Source organism: Chelonia mydas, chromosome 7 (assembly GCF_015237465.2).
Source record: "Chelonia mydas isolate rCheMyd1 chromosome 7, rCheMyd1.pri.v2, whole genome shotgun sequence".
Lineage (NCBI taxonomy): Eukaryota > Metazoa > Chordata > Testudines > Cheloniidae > Chelonia > Chelonia mydas.
The window spans coordinates 74,898,016-74,918,435 of NC_057853.1; the positions used below are offsets into that span (position 1 = coordinate 74,898,016).

Consider the following 20,420-nt stretch of genomic DNA (forward strand, 5'->3'; position numbering starts at 1 on the left):
TAAGAGTAGTTGTCAGACTTGGGTACATGGAGAGAAGCTGGGGAATTATGTTGGTGTTTTAAAACACTTTGCAATTATTGGTGCAAACAGCCTTCTGAGAAAATGTTGCATTCACACCTGTATTTGTAAAGAATTTGATCTAAAGCAAATTGACTTCAGTGGACTTATGATCAGGCTCTAAGCGCTCAATCCATTGGGTTGCTGAGTTCCTCAGCAGCCACTGGATTTCAAGCTATATGAGAGGACCACCACAAGAGGAGCAAAAGACATTCTAGTTTCAATATCTGAGGCTTGCCCTCATAAATTGCTATTACCTGGAATGTCACTGGCTTGAACTCTGCCTGTTTCTCTCAGAACTCTTCCATTCCCTGCTCACCTTCTCTTCCACCCACCCGCAAAAGTTGTGTTTTAAAAAAAGGCAATTGACTTTCACAGCTGATATTCTGGCTATTTCAGGAACTATTGCAGATTCTTGAATCTGAGTCACTCTGCAGATGCTTTTTGTAAATTCACCCAAGTTGCTGTTAGAGTATGTAAAGCAGAACTCAAAAGTGGCAAAATTTGTACCATATCTGGTCAGCAGATAGGGGATCTGAGTTTTCTTGAGCACTAAAGTGAAAAGCAATGGGTCAAATCTTCAACTGGTGCAAAACAATGTGGAGCCACTGATTTCAGTGGAGCAGTTCTGGCCCATTGTTTTCCATTGGGGCGGGAGAGAACCTTTCCTTCCCAAAACTCTAGTTTACTTTTTACTTATTACCAAAGAGGCTCAGAGAAGAGGGAGAAGAATGAATTGTGACAAAATTGAAAGGAATTGGGGTGGGGGGGGGGGGAGAGAGAGAGAGAAGAAATGGAAATACTATAAGGGTATTTCAATAGTCTCCAGACTGAGTATTCAGCTCACTACATATGTGCTGCAGCAGTGTTAATTAAGGATACTGCAACCCTCAGCTCTGCATTTACTTGATATGTCGGCTGATGTTACAGAGTTAATATGCACAATTTTATCCCTACTATTTACCCACTGATTTCCCCCTCCCCCCATTTCAATTTACTTTAAAAAAAAAATTAAAAAACCCAACTGGAGGCTTTAAACACATACCCCATTGATCCTAAAGCCTTCAGCACACTGGTGGCATGCCAGCCATGGAAAGCTTTTTTTTAATCCAGGACTAAGATTAGACTTCAAATTTAGCTTAGAATTTTTCCCCTAAACAGCTTGTAATTAGTTTTCAAAAAGGATCCTGCTGCTTATATTAGAATTCACTCGTCTGAAGAAACCAAGATGTGGAGTTTTCCTCTCTTTCCACAGTCTGATGACCTGACCTTCCATATCCTACTTTGTCTGAAAAGTTGCCTTTTCTAGTAATATTGGCAGTGGCAAACCTCTAAAGAGAAGCAGTTTAATACAAAAATGCCCTCTCCTACTTATACACAGAAGAGGCTGCAATGCATGATATACAAGAGATTTATTTGATCCTTGATGCTGATCCAGTCTCAGCTGCTGCTGCCTTTCCTCCTTTACACAAATGCAGCAGACAGCAGCTTCTGCTGGAGGAGAAAGCAGCAATAAGTTTTTTAAAAATTCAGTCTTTAAGTCAGAGCAAAGTGTTAAAATAAAATTAGAGCAAAAGCAACGTTTGTTGTGACATTAAAAAAAAATCCCTCTTAATTTTTCTTCGTAGGTCATTATGAACATAGGAGAACCCTAATGATTCGCTTTAGACACTGCATATTACTGAAGGTTTATTTGAGTGTGGTTCATTTCAACTGCACTGTATTTTCATGTTCCTAGCAAAACATACCAGGCTTCATAAGGAATGATAATTACATGGAATTGGAGTTAAGTCTCAATCCATTTATGCTGTCTGTGGTCCGAAAACATGAGACATTCATCACTTCATAACTCCAGCTGATTAGAAGCTCGGGGGGGTGGGGAGGAATGCAGCTTTCTGTTGCTAAGAGTAAATTTTAGGCAGACCGAGAGAGATTGTTTTAGCTGACAAGTCTCTAGGTAATTGAGAAGTTGCTAGAAGTATCCTCATTCTAGATCTAGTGAGAGGGGGAAAAAAAACCTATTTTGTCTGTAATATCCAAAATTACTAAGGGCACGTGAAGGGAAAGGTAAATACAGTTCACTGATTATCTAGTGCATAGCAGTTTGTTGAATTGTCAACAGCACAACTTTCTTAATTTGCTTAAAACTTCGAACATGTACTAGTGTGCCATATCTAATGGTTAAAGAGGGCAATTAATTAGATACTGCATTATAGCAGTTCTACAAACTGTTAATATTATTTCAAATACAAATTTATGTTGCAGGCATCTTAGTAAAGCATCTAAACTATTATGGAATATAAATGTGAGGGTAAATAGCTGGGAATGTGTTTGCTTATATTGAACATAAAGGCTGTTGAAAGCCAGACTTGTAACACAAATAAAGAAGCAAGTCAGGCATTTAAAAAAGAAAATACTCTGTTCATCTGTCACTTCTCAGGGATTAATTTGATGGATTTCTTGCAAGACACACAGTGAAATATGCAAAAGTTAAGGCTTTCTTATATGAAAAGCCCTGTGGTTTTGAGTTACAGGAACAATACTTATTGATGTAAGTTCAGCTCACTGTTTATTATTGTTAAATGGCTCCCCTGCACTGACTGATGAAAAGGATTATGAATCTCAAAGTTGTTCATTTAATTCCCAGACAAAAACATTAAAATAGAATTAAAAAGTTAAGAAATACAATTGCTGAGACACAGGATAGAAATAGAGAGTCCTAAATCGTCATTTTTCTGTGTTTTGCCATCCGTGGTAAATCTATAGGATTAACACCACAGTCCTTTAGGCATAATGGTGTATCAAAATATTCCTGTCCCTTAAAGTAGGTGTATTTCTGACACTGTAAACAGAAAACTGCATCATAATGTTTTGGTGAGCAAAAATCCTAAAATATTTGACAGTCAGGAACTATGGAGTTTACATTCTACACAAACACACTTAACTATGACCCTGTCTAACCTTCCAGCCCCTTCTACTCTAATCCATCTACTCTTCCAACATACTCTAGAGATCCTATAGTCTAATATTGCGCCTCTCACTTTTCATGACAACCTACAAGCCACTACCTGACCACATACTGATCAAAGACCCAGGCCCCCTGTGGTCCACAAATCAGCATCTCAATTCTTAGCAGGGGAACAACCATCTGGTGACTAAAGCAAGAACTGAGAAGATCTGGGTTCAGTTTATGGCTCATTGTGTCTGACCTTTGTCATTTCACACCATCTCCTCTATGCCTCAAATCTTTTCTTGCAGAGAGGGTATAATAACTACTTCACATGGGTGTTTTAAGGCACATTTCATTAGTTTCTGTAAAGCACTCTCATGCCAAGATGGAAGGTGCTTTACAAATACAAGGGCAAGTATCTGGGTATCAGTTAAGGAGTCAAGCCCGCCCATGTTCCTGCCGTGGTTCTCTTATCTCTAACATAGGGGTAGATGTTGTCTCTGTACCCAGTTTAGTGTTCCAGTAGGCGTATTAGAACTTGCTTAGTCTAGATCATTCCCTGGCAACCGCACTGTTTCTAACTCATTCACCTTCATATTTCTCTGGTAAGGTACAGTCCAAATTAGCACCCTTGAAACCATCCTCTCAACACATACTCAGAGGTCAAATCACTATTCTTAAACAGGTTGAGTCTTCATTACTGATGAGAGAGAGACAGTAGCCAGCATATAGCAAAATGTGATACATTTTCATTTCTAATCACCTAGATGAAAAGTTTCTGAAGTGTTTGTACTACTTAGAATACTCATTATGTGGATGGCCATCTGAAATTAAAGGTCAGAATTAAAGCTGTTGGCAGAACCTTAATGTCAGATGTTTCCATCTTTTGTGTGTATTTAAGTTATCATGGCCTAATGAGTTTGTTTTGTTCAGTGGGAAGCACATTTCCTTCCTAAATTCTATTAAAGGGCATCTGGAAGTTTGTGTTGTTTTATCCAACGCCTCTAAAAGGTCATTTTCATAGGCATGTTTGTTTGGGAAAAATAAGTCTAGGAAAGAGTGAAGAAAGACCTTACTGTACAAGAAAAGAAAGCAAGAATGTTTCAATGAATCAGCAACACTAAAGTTGCACTTCACAACCCAGGAATCAGCAGCTGTAGGGCTACTCTACTTGTGTTCCTGGGAGAAACAAATAAGTTCCTCCTCTTTCTTTACCCTAGCCTTTTACCATTCCTCATGTGTTGTCTAGGACTGTTTGTATTTGCAGCATATTAATACCTGATCGCTGAATTTTGGTAGTTATTGTTTACATTTCCAGAGCTGTCATGAGCTATTTGACAGAAATTCAAACTCAGAGTGGTTTAAGTTTGGGGAGCGCACACGGTCCATTTTGCCTTGAAGTGGAGAACAAATCAAAACAGACACTGCTTCAGCTGCCAAGCTGAGCCTCAGAACACTAATATGTTCGTAAGAATCTCCACTGGCTTACTTCACGCAGGAGTATAATGGTCATTGCCACTGATGTGGTGACTGACAAAACTTTGCAAAGTTCATAGCCATTAACTTGTGAAAAGGGACCTTTGTGCTTGTGGCAGGAGAAAAATTGTGAAACTGTATTAACAAAAACCCTTTAGTTGCAACTATTTCACAGGATCATTGGAGGAGGTAGGGCATGGCAGCTGTCCAGCGGCATGCATGTACACAAAATGCCAGTCATTAGTTACAGTAACCATGCCACTGTCAGAAAAAGTAAGGGATTCCTCTCACTCTCAGTTAATCTGGAATATTTATCTGTTTTAAGCAGTCAGACAGAACAGACAATCTACACACAAAGAAAGATTTGTACTGCAGGCAATAGGCTATAAAGAAATCATAATGAACTGGCGGAAGTTTACCAATCCTTTTTAAATCTGTCTGTATATATTTCTTTATTGAACCTGTTAAAAGTCACATGCTGAAGAGCTGTCTCAAAATCCAAGTGATTTGAGGAGCTCATCCGCTAGACTCAGATCGTCTGGACTCTTTCAGGACCACCATCAGGCATATAGCGAAGAGCAGGATTCAAATGAAATTTCAAATGAGAGGAAGAGTTAAGTTTCAGTAACATGAGAGACAGATGGGCAACTGAAATAGAGGTCACTGCATTGGGATTTTCTTCTGAATGTGATCTGGAGTGAGGGCAAAGAAACATCTAGGACAGGACTAGTAATTGTATAGACAGCAAGGAACAGGATGGGCCCATGAATTCAACCTTCAGACGTGAGGATGCACATTCCTGGTGTATCTATTAAAACTCACTATTGTGAATGCTGGGGAAAGTGCAAGCTCGGAGGGCTTTGCAACTTGTCACAGCAGCACAGTGTGAGAGGGAGCCCAGTCTGGTGGGTCAGAGGGCTCAGTGGTACCCCAGTTCCAGGTGGCATCCTGGGGCGGGGGGGGGGGGAACCCATCACAGAAAGTACATAAAATCAAGGGGTAATGACCCTGGTATAAAGTGGCAGAACTCGTATTTTGTAACTGTTGGAAAGATAATGCATCACCACCAGAGAACTGGATGAAATTTGTCACACACATACATGCTCTGAAAAATGCGGTGTGTGTCAAGTTATGGTGAATTGTTTCAGGGGGGAAAAAAAGGGTAGTATCAAAATGAACTATTGTGATATTTCTCACCTAACTGTTACAATTATTCAGACTAGATTCACAAAGGGATTTAGGCAGCATTCAGGGAAACAGTGGTAGTAGCAGCACCTTATACTCAATAGTCCAGTGGTTATGGAACTTGTCTAGGATACAGGAGACAAAGGTTCAAATCCCTGTTCAGGAACCCAGGTGTTTACCCTCCAAGATGAGTATCCCTACGGCTGGTCTATAGTCATTCTCTCTGGCCCAATGCTTATTTCTGCACAGTAGGAGAGATCGAGAAAGACCACACCAGAATACCCTATAGCCCGGTTGTTAGTGAGCGGGGACCTGGGTTCAAATCCCTGCTTCAGAGTGGGGATTTGACCCTGGGTCTCCCACATCCCAGGTGAATGCCATAACACTGAGCTATAGAAGAGAGTACTGCCACTTTTGATGGTGGAGAGTCCAGCCCTTTCGTTTCCTTTACACTTATTAAAAATTTCCAAACATGAAACATTTAATGTCAAGTGAAACAAACACTTTGTTTGATCCAAAATGAAACTAAATTTTCTGATTTTCCAAAAAAACAAAACAAAACAGGTTTCAGTTCGGGTTGAACTGAAATTCTCACTTTTTCAGAATTGCTAGAGAAATGAAGTCAGTTATTTGCACAGCTCTAATCACCATTCAGTAAGACTCTGGTATCATTGGCGGTGAGGTGAAAAAAAAAATGGGTTATTTGTAGTATATAAAGTACATGAAATGAGGAGCAAATATAGTCAGCATCATTTCAATCAGGTATTCAGAACCACAACTGACATTTTAAGATCCATCTGAAGCTAACATGCAATTAATAGCTTAGGACAGATAAAGAACATTATGCTGACACCAAGTGGAAGAAAACTGTCAGTTTCATTCCAGGATTTTAATATACCTAAGTGCCTTCATTTTATGTTTTTACACACACAACCCCTGGGTTTTACAAAAGCCACTGACTGGGTTTTTACACTAATTATCACCCAAATTTTCTGAAGTGTTGGAACACCCCAGACCTGATTGCTTGCCCTGGAAGGAGAGATGGCAGTTATGTCACCTGGTGTGGGACTTTGTCAAAGGCTTTTTGAAAGTCCAAGTACACTATATTCACTGGATCATCCTTGTCCACATGCTTGTTGACACCCTCAAAGCATTTGAACAGATTGGTGAGGCATAGATTTTTCCTTTACAAAAGCCATGTTGATTCTTCCCCAACATAGTGTGTTCATTTGTGTGACTGATAATTCTGTTCTTTACTATAGTTTCAACCAATTTGCCTGGTGCTGAAGTTAGGCTTACTGGCCTGTAATCACCAAGATAGAGTTTCCAGAAGCAAAGTCGAACAACAAAGACTGTGTCTGACTACATTTCAGAACATAAGGGTTTTTTTGAAAGTTTAAACAACAAAACAAAACAGGAGAAAAGAGTGATATTTACCCATAAAACTGCAAAGTTAATTTTTGGACCAACTTTCATTGTTTTAATTTTTGTAATAAACACTGATAAAGTCCTGGGAAATATTAAACAAAATTAAAAAAGAAAACAAAGAGCCTCAATTTCTCAACCCCCTCTGCAGCACCAATAGCCACAACATAGCCCTTAATCTCCCCAAATTTGACTAAAATGTCTATATTTTAAGGAGTCCTGTTCAGAAATCTGTCCCCCAAAGGACAGACCTGCATAGGGATCTTTCATTCCCGTTTTCTATCAGTGTTTTGTATCACCATTTAAAGGACAGATACAAAAGTGGTCAGCCTAATTAGTTATTGGTCTGATGTATTTGATCAGTTTTGTAGTATTTTACTTACAAAATTACAAGATTCCATTTTGAACAATTTGCCCTTTTTGTGCTTGGGGAATATACATGCTTATGAAGTGAAGCACATACAATGAAATGAAACCCAATATCCAAGACTTCCCCACTCTTGTTCCTCCCAGAGCAGTTTGTATCAGCATGCATTTCCCTCTCATCCTCCAACATCATGTTTTGAGGCAGGAGAAACCCAACAGTCCTCCTCAAGAGTGGGAGAGCACCTATGTTAGTACTGATGAAGTGAATATGAATTTAGTTGGGGGATTTCAAGGAATTTGTCACCTTTTTGTCTTCCCTCACCAATCACCTTGCTCTTTAGCGCTGCCCCTTTCCAGAATGCACAACCCCACCACACAGGATGGTCAGCTGTAGGTTGCAGGGGCACAGTAGGAATAAATCCACCGAACTGGCACCTCCCCATCACACACACACTCCGCAAGGATTGGCTGAGTTTTTCCCCTCCTTTCCACCCAGAGAGAAAGAACAAATTAGGCATTAGTTTTTATTTTAAATGTCCAAGCAAGACAACACGTTCAGGTTACTGTCTGAATCTCACTTGCACAAGCTAAAGTATTATTTACCTGAAACATATTCCTACCTTTGAAAAACAAAACAAAACAAAAACAAAGACCCAATGCCTCATAGATCTGCATAAGCAAAGGACTTTTCCTCCATATAGGTTTCACTGATACATTTCCCCTCCCCCAGTGGACTAAATGTTTTCCTTAACCTGAAATAAGTCAAAGAATGGACAAATATAAAGAAAGTCAATGAGAGAGAGAAAGAGAAATTTCCTGTCCCACTCTGAAACTGGATTGGAACACAAAGCTGCAGCGGATTCTGCAGCATGCAGACATCCATTGAAAAAAAGTGTAAACAAAACAATATTTCCTTTCCATTATCTCACACTGCAGCCATTGCCTACTTGTATCTTCAAGTAACAAGAAACCCAGTAGGTTATATAACCAAAGTGACTCTCAAATACTGGCAAATTACTTCCTGCTACCACAAAAAAAAAATTATATATATCCTGAGAGACTAGCTTGGCAATAGAATTAATGCTGTTTTAGTGCCTCATAAATTGAAGGAAGCCTCAGACAGATCTAAGAGCTTCATGGGGGACACCAGATCCAGTCTTCTGAAAGATCACCACCACCAGCAGCACCTCCAGAGCAACTTCTGCAGCCTGGCCTGCCCTGGTCACAATACCACCGAACACCTGGTGTCTGGGCAATAGGCAAAGAAAGAACTCTGTTCACTTCAACAGGTATGGTTCTCAACCAAGCTTAGAGATGGAACTGGGCCAAAAAGTTTGGATCCAGCTCAGGATCAAACCTTCCCCAAAATTCAGGGCTTTTGTATCTGGTGGTTTGGTTGAGGCAGAACACAAAATTAATCAGTGTTAAATGATTCCTGGTTTCAATTATGTTAGTGAAGCTGTGAGAGGAAATACACATCTAGAATTTACTTTCGCTCCTCCCTGCCCCCCACCCCCACAAAAAAATCACTGCTGGTGCAGTTAAGTACCTTAACACCACATCAGCTGTCCCTATGAAAATATTTAGTGGGTTGCTTTGCAGCCCATGGTGATGTATATTAGCATTAATACAGAGGTCATTCATTCAAGATCAGGATCTCTAGCCATTTAAACTAACAGAGCATTTCTAATGGCTGTCAATAGGAATAGCACTGAGGTCCTCTTTCCAAGTCTAGAGACATAGGCAAAAGCGTTTTGAGTCCAAACTCCACAAATTCAATCCACTGGAAGATTGAGATACTTTTTTCAAAGCCATTTTGTAGTTAAAGGAGTATTTAACTTGCCACGGGACTGGTGGCACAGCAGTATGTCAGATTCATTGTTGAAGCTTTTGTTTCATGGCAATTTTTGAGGTTTTGACATTTGTTTTATTCTGCACTGGAAGGAAAACACCTTTTGGACATTTTCCTGAAGTGGATGAAATAAATGAATGATGTCAAAATGTCTGTTCTTGGATCAAGCAGCTCAGGTTTTCAGTCTCTGACCAGAGTTCTGGACCACAAAAAGCCTTCCTGACCAAACTTTGTTGAAACCAATACATCCCTGTGAAATATTGTCAAAAACGTTCTGACCAGCTCGAATCATCATATTCCATATGGTCTCCTAGAAGGCATGTAATGAGCTCTGGAATTGCGACAGCGATGAGTGAGGTTTGACCAACTCAGCATGCAGTCCCCTCAACATTCAACTCTACCAACATAGGATAAAGGAGGCCAAACATATATAAGAAGGAAGATAAGAGAAAAATCTGGCCAGGAAACCTGCTACTAGTGCTGTAGTCATTCCCTCCAATTGCTCCCTTTCCTGAGTGCAGAAAGACAGACAGACACACAGGTCACATTTCTGCTCAGTTTTATACTTGCCAGCTAGCCAAAGCAACTGACACTATTTTGGGGGAGGAATCTCTGTGGCTGTTGTACAGAGATGGGGAGAGCAAGCAAGCAAGCCTGGCAATTCACCTCTTCATTTAGATTTTTGAGATGTATTCTAGACAGGTCAAGGGCAGCAGTGGGTAGGAAAGAGATTTCAGTAAAATCTGACACCCACACAGAGAAGTGGGGGCAAAGGAGCATGACAAAGTGCTATAACAAGGTTGGGTTGGTAGCTACTCTACCTAGTGAAATTAAATGAATCTTGTCCATCCCACGCAGCTAGTGATTTGCTATATCGTAAAACAAAGACATGGCTTGAAAGGCCTCAGGTTAAACAAACACTTAAGTGTCCAGTCCCTTTTCTAAAATATTGTGAGGAAGAGGAAGTGACTTCTCAGTATCCCTGCAGCTTGTGAGTGTTGACGAAGATTATAAAGCTCTGGCTTCCTATACTCAGTGCCCATGCAATCCAGGCAGCACTTTGTAATGCAACACCGTCACCATGCCTGCAGGCAACCACAGTGAACAGAAATGGTCAGGAATGTTTAGTGATACTTGCGACTACATGTTTTGTTTTTAAATTGGATTATTTAAAGTTTCTTCAGGTTTTAAAAATATTGTCATCTCTATGCATCAGTTCTTCAGAGCCTGTGGTGGGAGAGCACTTGGATTCACATGTCATTCCCTCCAGTTCCAGACAGTCCCAATTGCACCAGTTCCCTGGAACTCTGCGGGAGTCTTTTGCCCATACAGAACTCCTCTGGAGGAAGGGTGTTATAGGATTGGATAGCATACTTAAGTACTTTTCCAGGCAAAGAGTGACAAGTCCTTTTTACTTATCTCAGATTCTTCATCAGGGCCTGGAGAAACCTATGCCTATGTCTGGAATTTCTGGGTGGTAGGAGTTCGTTAAAACTCTATTAATATAGGTATGTAAAGAAAAACTAGCAGCATCACCTTGAGCGGACAAACCCCTTCCCCACCACACCACAACCTCCCCTTCTTTTGGTGTAAACCTCTATGAGAGTAACTGGTGTAAGGAAAGAGTCTGCATTAGAAATCCTTTCTGCAAGAGAAGGTATGAAAGTTAAGTTCCATTCCAAGGAATGTATCTGGTTTGCCGATTAGTGTTTTGATGAAACCTGTGCATGGACTTTTACCGGGTTTGGTTTTAGGTCTAAACAACTTTAAGCAGTTATTTAGACAAATAATATATGAAGGGATGCCTATCCAAAACTCTACATGCTCCTGCCAGAACTTACGAGAACAAAATTAGATCACCCACAGAACAAACTCTGTCCACTCCCAACACACACTTTCCTTGAGAGGCTCACCTCAGACAGAGTGAGAGAACCCTACAGCTGTGCTCTATTTTGGGGCCTCATTAAAGAACTCAAAAGGATCTTTCAGTGGACCTACTTCCCTGTCATCACAATCCTGGACAGACTGAAGTGACTGCTAGACATTTTGGGGGGGGGGGGGGGGTGAGAAATTAACTTTCAAAACAAAAGAGCTGCCTTTTACAGTGCCTCTTGTTTCTTATGTGTTTTCACTGCAGATTTGCTTTGATTGCTGGCACTTCCTATCTTCTTGACACTTTTGGTTGGTAGAGGCAGACAACTAGGCAGCCATTAGCCTAATGCTGCATCCCGTACAAATTCACGCAAGAATTCCCAACTGACGTTGATGAAATGAAATGCAGTGTAAATAAGGGCTACTTTCAGGAGTGAAGTTTGGCAGGATCAGGCTGGGGCCTAAGAGTACTGCATGTTGGACTGCAACAATTCTATTTTGAGGTCTTAAGACCCAGGTCCTACAGCGTGGAAACACAGAACTTAAAATGTTGTTATCCACCTTTCCTTTGTCCCCAGCAAGTAATTAACATGCCCTGTGACATTATTCCCAGATAGATAGTTGCAGAGAGTTAATGCTTCCAGTGCTGAGATGGACTGTACAATACATGTGAAAAATGATGTAACTATTAGCTTTAAAGTAAAAGTCTGCTAGGTTCCCTCGCTCTAGCCCTCCCTCCATCCCCATCCCTCAATACCAGCAATGGCTGGAGCTCAGGAAAGTGAGGAATCACTAGCAGTGCCTAGAGCCTGACACAATGCAGACCTCTTGGACAGAACCTCTCTCATAGTGTGGCACATCTTATATTGCAAGATTCAGTCCTAATCTGCAAAACCCCTGGCAAACCAGCCCAAAGCAGCCAGATGTGTCATGCTGTATAGTAATTTCATGATTTAACATTAGGTTATGAACCCAGATCTCACCACTATGTTAACACCTTGGGCTACTCTACCCTCCTAGAATGGATTTCTAAAAAGATCTATATTGAACAGCAACAATACATAATGGAAGGAACTTGAAAAAAAAACTACCCACATAGACCAGTACTATTATAGAAGGAAAGTCATCCATACTAAGTGCAAAATCATAACTGTTTTGACAAACACAATGCAACAAGGAGACATTGAAGAACCAATATTATTCTATAGCAGTGCATGCCTAAGGACAGTCAAAGCGAGTCTTTACTCAATAGCTTCTGAAAAGGCATTTTTACTCTTCTGCCTTTGCTTGTCATCACTCTATAGGAGATAAATGAAAAGAGTTACCTATGAAAATTCTGCGGGCAAGGAAATGCTGCTATAGGATATTTCAAGTAGAAAAATGTGGTGATTTTATTCTTGAGCTTTAACTCTCATTTACATTCTTTAGAAAATAAACATATAAAGTCTCCCTTGTAGATTAGACATGCAACTGATATTCACTTTGTCAGGGTATAGCTATAGTGATTTATTACTGCTTGAATATACAAGCCTAAGGTAGAAATACATTACAACCTAATGAAGCACCTTTGATTATCTGTTAGAATCAATCATCATCTTCCTACCTCAGTGTTGTCTCCTTGTGTGCGTGACAAATGGCTGTCAGAGTCTGTAAATAGCATCTCATAGTTCTGGAGCAAATACAGCAGGAGTGCATTACAAAGCATTTGTTTTTCATGAGCCAAAGGACTGAAAGGAATTCTAAACAGGAGAAAAGTAAATAGATTAAATTTAGTAGTGCTCAGACTATGATCCATTGATCAGTTATCCACGAATCCCATTCTTGCGGTCTGGAGAATTTTTCAAAGCAAATGATTTTATCCAGTTCTCCAACATATTCTAGGACATGATCTCGGTTAAAAAGCTCTTGATGACCAGGACTATATTTTAATTACAGTCATGTATATGCTTAGCATAAAGGAGCCCTGATCCTCAATCGGTGGCCTTTATGCACTGCAGTAGTACAAAGAAACAAGTAGTGGGAACCTATTAGCAGGGGCCTGGCACTGACCAACTTGTTCATGAAAATACTGTTAAAAGGACAAAATATAGAAAGCCACCACCGCTAAGTTTTTAATGTTTTAAAAAGTGATTTCAAATTTTTCTCACTAAAGTCATATTACACATCTTTCTGTGAGGGTCCATAGGATAACAACCCTGTGCAACCCTTGTCAAATCATACTTAACTTCCATGGAAGCACCATAATGCAGGACACAGTCTAAAAGTGGCATGAGGAAAAAAAAAAAAAATCTGTGTTCCAATGCATCCTCTGAAGCTGCATTATATTAATAATGGATGTAATAAAGTTATCGTTAAACATAATGGAAACATGCAGAAATCCCAGTAACAGTATCATATTTTTTCAAGTAGTATTTGAACTTATGATTTATCTACAAGAAGATAATTCTCTGAATCATTTAATTACAATCAAGGGATTCATTAGTGCCATGGTAATTTTGTTTCCTGAAGGAACTGTACATTTTTCCCCATAAAGTATTTGAGACAGTATGGGCATTTACATAAGCACTAGAGCTAATTCAGCTTCATGCACTGTGCTAAACCAACTCCTGATTCCACTAAATATTAATATTTCAACAAGAAATTCACTAACTCTTGGGAATTAAGTACAAATACACACACCACTCTTTTGTTTGGCAAATCAGAAAGCACATTGATTATTCAAATGTGATTTAAACATACAAATGTACATATTGGGGCTTAGTTCCAGTGCCTAATTCCTGTCTACCTGCGGTAAAACTCCCCTTGAACTCTCAGAACTTTGTCTTAGAAAAACTTCGGGATTGAACAACAATGGCCATATGGATTTGAGGGGGGACCCGTTACCTCTCACTATCAGGACACTGCCATGCTTCAGTTTCCTCACTCTGGGTAGTTTAGTCCTCTGGCCAAACTGAGCCCCTCCCCTTCTGGAGGGCAGGGAAGTCCAGAAGATGACAGACAAGCCAACATTACCTCAGACAAAGAAATCTTTCACCCAGGTCCTCAGTGCCTGGGCCACATTCTTCTCTGCAGATTGTGAGGGCTCAAAGAGTCCATCCAAACACCAAAACCTTCACATGCTGGGGCATGGTTCAGCCTACACAAGCAGCCCTTTCTCTAACACAGAGCATACTCCTGTCTAGACTAAGCCATATTTACACAGTAGCATACTTAACTCTTCCATCGATGTAGAAAGTTTTTCCATCACCTTCAGGAGGTACGAAGTTGATGGAACAATTCTAGTCACGTCTATACCAGGGGTTAGATAGGCCTAACTACAGTGCTCAGGGTGCAAAATTTTTCACAGCTCTGAGCAACATAGCTAAGTTGATCTAATTTTTAATAGCGTAGATCAGACCTTACGCTCCTACTTCTGTCGAGTATGTGCCCAAAGTCCATGCCAGGCTTGTGCTATTAGTGCATAAACATACCCTCCCAAACTTCTTTTCCCCACAGTCCATCCTATGCCACTCCCTCAGCTAGGAGCCCCAACACTGATTTTGTCCAGTTTCTTCACATACAGAGAGGAAAAAGCCTGTGTCCATTCCACTTTATTTCTCAGGAGACCTTGTTCTTAGGCTCACAGTTCCCACATGCTATGGGAATTACAATGCTCTGTTCTGGGCTGAACCAGGAACAGGTCAATGTTGGACTTTGAACTCCTCCTAAAAGGCCAGCTTGGACTGTGAAAGGGTCCATATTTGCCAGTTTAGGATTTTGAGAGGGATTTTGAGACTAGAATTCAGTTTGGCCATTCTTCAAAGATTAATTGTGAAATGTGAATCTTGGTTCAGGTCTAGAGTTCAAACTCTAAAATTCATGGAAGATATTGATTTAGCTCTAATTTTTAAGTAGCTTAAGAACAAAATATTCCTTTTCAGATATTGCTGCTGAGTAGTATAGCCATGACACACCTGCAAATTTGCATGTTTTATAAAAAGAATCTAGTTAACAAATCAGATCTAGGAACATATTCCTAGAGACAATACAACTATTGTAAAGTTGTTCTACTGAGTAAACAGGATTAAGAATCTCTCTTGACTTTTTTTTTTTTTTTAAACTATCAATTTGTGTTGAAGACAAATGGTGTTAGGAGGAGATCACCACTACAGTGTATAGTTTGGAGGCAATTAAAAAGGGATCCATGGGAAACATTAAAGATTGTTTTATCCCAAATTAAATGTGCCGTATTGAACCCAAAAGTCTTTAAATTTACCAAGCCCTGTGCTTTATCACCCCAACAAGCTAGAATTGGTGCTAAGCTAGTGAGTGCATGGAGACTGTGCCTAGATATCAAGCCAAAAAGTAAAAGGTGCTAAACTGGTAATCTTACAACTAGAACTGGTCATAAAACTGGGAGGTTTCCTTTTTGTCAACAACACACACCAAAAAGCCCCACAACATTGAGAAGTTTTTCTTTTTGGCAACTAAACCCCACAAGTTTTCACTCTGGTAATTGTTCAGAGAGTCTTCATAGAAATTTTATTCATAACCAAAGTTGCAAAGATTTTGACAAGCCCTACTTGTAAAGGCATAGGGCTTGGTACCAGTCCAGAAATCTAGAGGTGCTGAGCAGAAGCTAAGGTCAAGGGCTACTTGTAGGAATGCTTCTCTCCTAAAAGCAGAGTGAGAGATCCACCTACTGTTTCGATCAGCTGCTATGGATGGATTGGAGGACACAGAAGGGATGAGAAGAGATGAAAGCAAGTGGGAAATATTACTAGGTGATTTGGGGGGGGAGGGGGAGAGGGTGACTACAGGGAACTTGGGGAGGGAAAGATCAGAGAACAAGCAATGTTTAGCAAAAACAAGGTTGAGTGAATGGCCAGTCTGAACTATGGAAGAGTTGGACCAGCGTCAAGCACCAAACAAGAAGGTGACAGGACACAGAAGGGAAAGCTGAAGTCGCCAAGGATGAGGGAGAGGGTGATGAGGCAAAGCCAGGTGTCAGAATCTGAGAGGAAAGTGGTTGGAGAGGAGACAGGGAGTGGTAAAATAACTATATGAAGGGTAAAAGCAGAGAAGAGTCTGATTTAGTATCTTTCTATGGAGGATATGTGGAATACGAGTGGAGTAAAAGGCCAGGAGTGACAGAAGCAGGAGATAGATTTTGCATAGAGGTCAATGTGACTAAACAAAGACTGGGAGCACTCTTCTCATCTACACTTTCTCCTTGAGACACACCCCGTGCCCCCCCACCCCATTTTTTTTGTTTTGTTCCCAGATTTGGACCTCATCAGACAGTGCAGTGGGAGGAAGTACAGGAGCCGCTGCCATTTGCGTATAAAGATTGTGACTTGAAAAGTGTTTCAGCCAAATACCATCAAAGCATTGTGAGACACTGTCAATTCATCATTCGTTACAGCACTATGAGAAAAAAAAAATTCGGGAAGAAATCAGCCTATGAAGCATTCATGGGTTTCAACATCAATCATTACATTAGTTTCCTGTAATTTAATGTGCAATGTGGTCACATGATGTTCATACATTTTTAATGATCCTGGGAGTGTCTTCCCATTTAATATCAGTCTTACAAAGTGTTACTTTTTCCACAGTGGAATTTTACTAGATCACAGTGACTAAGGATATACAGTTCAGATTCTATACGTTGTAAATTGTAAACACAGTGGCATGTTTTATATTCTGAGTCTCTGTGTCCCCCGTTCCATGTTCTGAATATTAAGCTCCAACTCACACCATTGATTCTATGCATGTGACAGGTGTCTATAGCCATAGAAATCATTAGATTAGGACAGGTGATCATCATGGCGAGAATTTGCACCTGGAACATAAGTAGGGCACACTGTAAGCAGCAGGCGAGTTTGTAAACTATCTAGTTTATTTAATACTAAAGCAGATGAACAAAGAAGTTTCTGTCATACCCTGTGGAAGAACTTCAAACACACAAGAAGGAAAACACGGGGTGCTGCATGACTGTAAGAACTAAATAAATAAACAAACAAACATTGGGAGGGGGGTCCACAAGCCATTTTCAGCAACATCAGGTGCTCATTTCTGCCGATCAGTCTGGGATTGTTAGAAGAGACTCCGAAACGGACATTGGGAAGTAGAACAGGCATCTACCCAGCCTGGCTTTGAGCCTGTCACAGTCTCAGTTTACTCTCAGCACAGTTCTCTCAGCCTTCAGTACACACAGGCTGCTGAAGTGACTTAGTCAGAGGTCCACCCTTTATTGAGTGTCAGTAGAAACCCAAACACCTTCCACCCCAGTTTCACTGGGACCACCCTTTCCTTGGTGAGGGTCTTCTCTTCTACAGCACACTTATCACTCTCCTTCTCCCACACTCAGCTTCCAAACCTCTTGGGGGTCAGTCAGTCCCCTCCCCCTCCAATCAGTAGCATAGGTTGCTGTAGCTCCTCAGAGGGTGGTAGCGTAGGAGAAACCAAAATCCATCTTCCACTATGAGTTCCCAGTCCTGGGGACCCTAAACTACGGGTTTCTTCCACCTCATAATTCAAGCTAAGAACATAGTAGCCATACTGGATTGGACCAATGATCCATCTAGCCCAGTATCCTGCCTTCTGACAGCTACCGATGTCAGGTGCTTTGGAGGGAATGAACAGAACAGGGAATCATTGAGTGATCCAGCCCCTGGTGCCCACTCCCATCAGAGGGGACACCTAGAGCATAAGGTTGCATCCCTGACCATCTTAGCTAATAGCCATTCATAGATAAGTCCATGGAAGACAGGTCCAATTCCTTTTTGAACCCCTTTATAGTTTTGGCCTTCACAACAGGCCCTGGCAAGGAGTTCTACAGGTTGATTGTGTGTTGTGTGAAGTAGTACTTTCTTTTGTTTGTTTTAAACCTGCTGCCTATTAATTTCATTAGGTGAGCCCTAGTTCTTGTGTTATGGGAAGAGTAAACACTTTCTTATTACTTTCTCTATACCATTCATGATTGTATAGACCTTTGTCATATTCCCCACCCCACACTTCTCTTTTCCAAGATGAAACATTCCAGTCTTTTTAATCTCTCCTCATATAGAAACTGTTCCATGTACAGAGAAGGACAACAAAAATAAGTATTCTATTCTATCTTTTTTGAGATGGGGCAACCAGAACTGGATGCAATATTCAAGGTGGGGGTGTACCATGGATTTATGCAGTGTCATATTTTCTGTATCATCATCAATCCCTTTCCTAATGGTTCCTAACATTGTTTGCTCAAGGTACAACAGCAGTCCAAAAAGGTTGTGTTTTTAAAGAACTATCCACAATGAATCTAAGATCTTTCTTGAATGGCAACATCTAACTTAGACCCTGTCATTGTCTATTTATAGGTGGGATTATGTTTTTCAGTTTGAATTACTTTGCATTTATAAATATTGACGTTCATCTGTCATTTTGCTGCCTACTCACTCAGTTTTGTGATATTGCTTTAATTCTTTGCAGTCTGCTTTGGACTTAACTATATTGAGTAATTTCCTAGCATCTGCAAATTTTGCCACCTGTTTGCCCCTTTTTCCAGATCATTTATGAATATGTTGAACAGCACTAGTCCCAGTACAGAGCTCTGGGAGACACTACTATTTACCTCTCTCCATTCTGAAAATGACCATTTATTCCTACCCTTTGTTTCCCCCATCTTTTAACCAGTTACTGATCCATGAGAGGACCCCATTACTTTGCTTGAGAGCCCTTCATGAGGGACATTGTCAAAGGCTTTCTGAAAGCTGCCCTGCTTCTTCTCAGGGCTTCTTCCTGTACTACCCCCTCTCCTGCTCTTTATAGAGCACTGACATCCAGCTCTCCTCTCCACACACTTTGCTCATAAGCACATCTTTCTCTTCCCCCACCCCATCACGTGATGTAAGCATTCATTCACTCCACTGGAGAAGCAATCTAAACATGGCCCATATGCAGCTGAGCCCCAATCCTCATAAAGGGCCAGTTCATGCTGTGACATTCATGTCCAGATTTTTAAAGGTATTTAGGGACAAAGATGTACAGAGGCACTTAGTGGGATTTTCAAAGCACCTAAAAATCAATGAAGTTGAGCACATAAGTCCTTTTATGGATCTGGTCCTAGGCACCTAAGTCTAATATTTAGACACTGTTGAGATCCCCAAAAGCCCTGCTCAGCTGCTACCTAATACTGGAGGTGCCTGAATTTCTGCCAGTGAACATAGGCACAGCTATCTCAGTTGTACTGGCTGGGTACCTAAACCCCAGAAGGATCCTGTACTAGGTGTTCCCCCATCCCTCTTGTCTGCAACTACTGATCTGGTAGGTGTTTTAAGTATATACCTAAACCCTCACAAAATAGCTAGGGATTAAGGAGGCAGCAGCCTCCCTCATAACTTGAGTCTGCTGGTTAGCACACTCACAGACTCTGGAAAACCCAGGTTCAGACTCTGCCCACCAAAAAGCAGCAATTTGAACGTAGCCTTCCCACTGCTCAGGTGAGTGCCCTAGCCTCCTAGTTTGTGAACAGTCTGGGGTGATCCTCTCCTATGGAAGCACTTCCAAGGTGTATAAATATTTGTTGGGCCAGAGAAAGTGAGAATGAGTCCATAGCCCAGTGGTTAGGGCACTCACCTGTAAGGTGGTAAACCCAAGTCCACATCCTTGTGCCATTTTGCAGAGGAAGGAGTCGAATGCATTTCCCACATCCTGGGCAAGATAAGGGAGGTGTCTGCCACCATCTCCTACGCTGGTGTCTCTTGGAAAAGTGGCTTAGGACTAAGTCCCTGAGAGTGGTGGGGCTTAGACATTTGCAAGAGATGAACTTAGGAGTTCCCCTCTAATTGTGCTGGTTTTTGGAGATCCCATTGTTAGATGCCCCCTCCCACACACACACACACCCCCCCCCCCAAACATGTATTGTTGGAGAAATCTAGGCACCTAACTAAGGGCTCTCCATTACACTGGGTGGCAAGGCCCCTAGCAGTTCTGCAGTGAATCTGGACCCGAGGTATTTTTGAAAATGCTGCTAGGTGCTCATCTGCAGCTAGATGACTAAAATACCTTTAAAAAACTAATGAACTAAAGAAAAACAGAGAAAAGCATCCAACAGAATACACAAATGCCAATTAAACATTGCAAGTTGCTGGGGGAAGAAGTTGTGTTTAGTTTTTCCACTCAATACAAAAAAATTCCTGTGAAGAACAGTTGGCATGTTTTTGAACCAGTTCTATTATTCATATAATATCAGTGTATCTTCTGCTTTATTGA

The 20,420-nt window shown here is 40.9% G+C and overlaps 1 protein-coding gene across 3 annotated transcripts in view; it reads right to left on the reverse strand.

The window, feature by feature from the left end:
* The window catches only part of FAM13C (family with sequence similarity 13 member C), a 220,291-nt gene that overhangs the window by 186,914 nt on the left and 12,957 nt on the right, over positions 1-20,420 (reverse strand). For all 3 annotated transcript variants that reach the window (XM_043550246.1, XM_043550247.1, XM_037904807.2), the window contains exon 5: positions 12,787-12,922. In XM_043550246.1, coding sequence (XP_043406181.1) covers positions 12,787-12,922 — 136 coding nt within the window. The remainder of the gene's footprint in view (positions 1-12,786; positions 12,923-20,420) is intronic.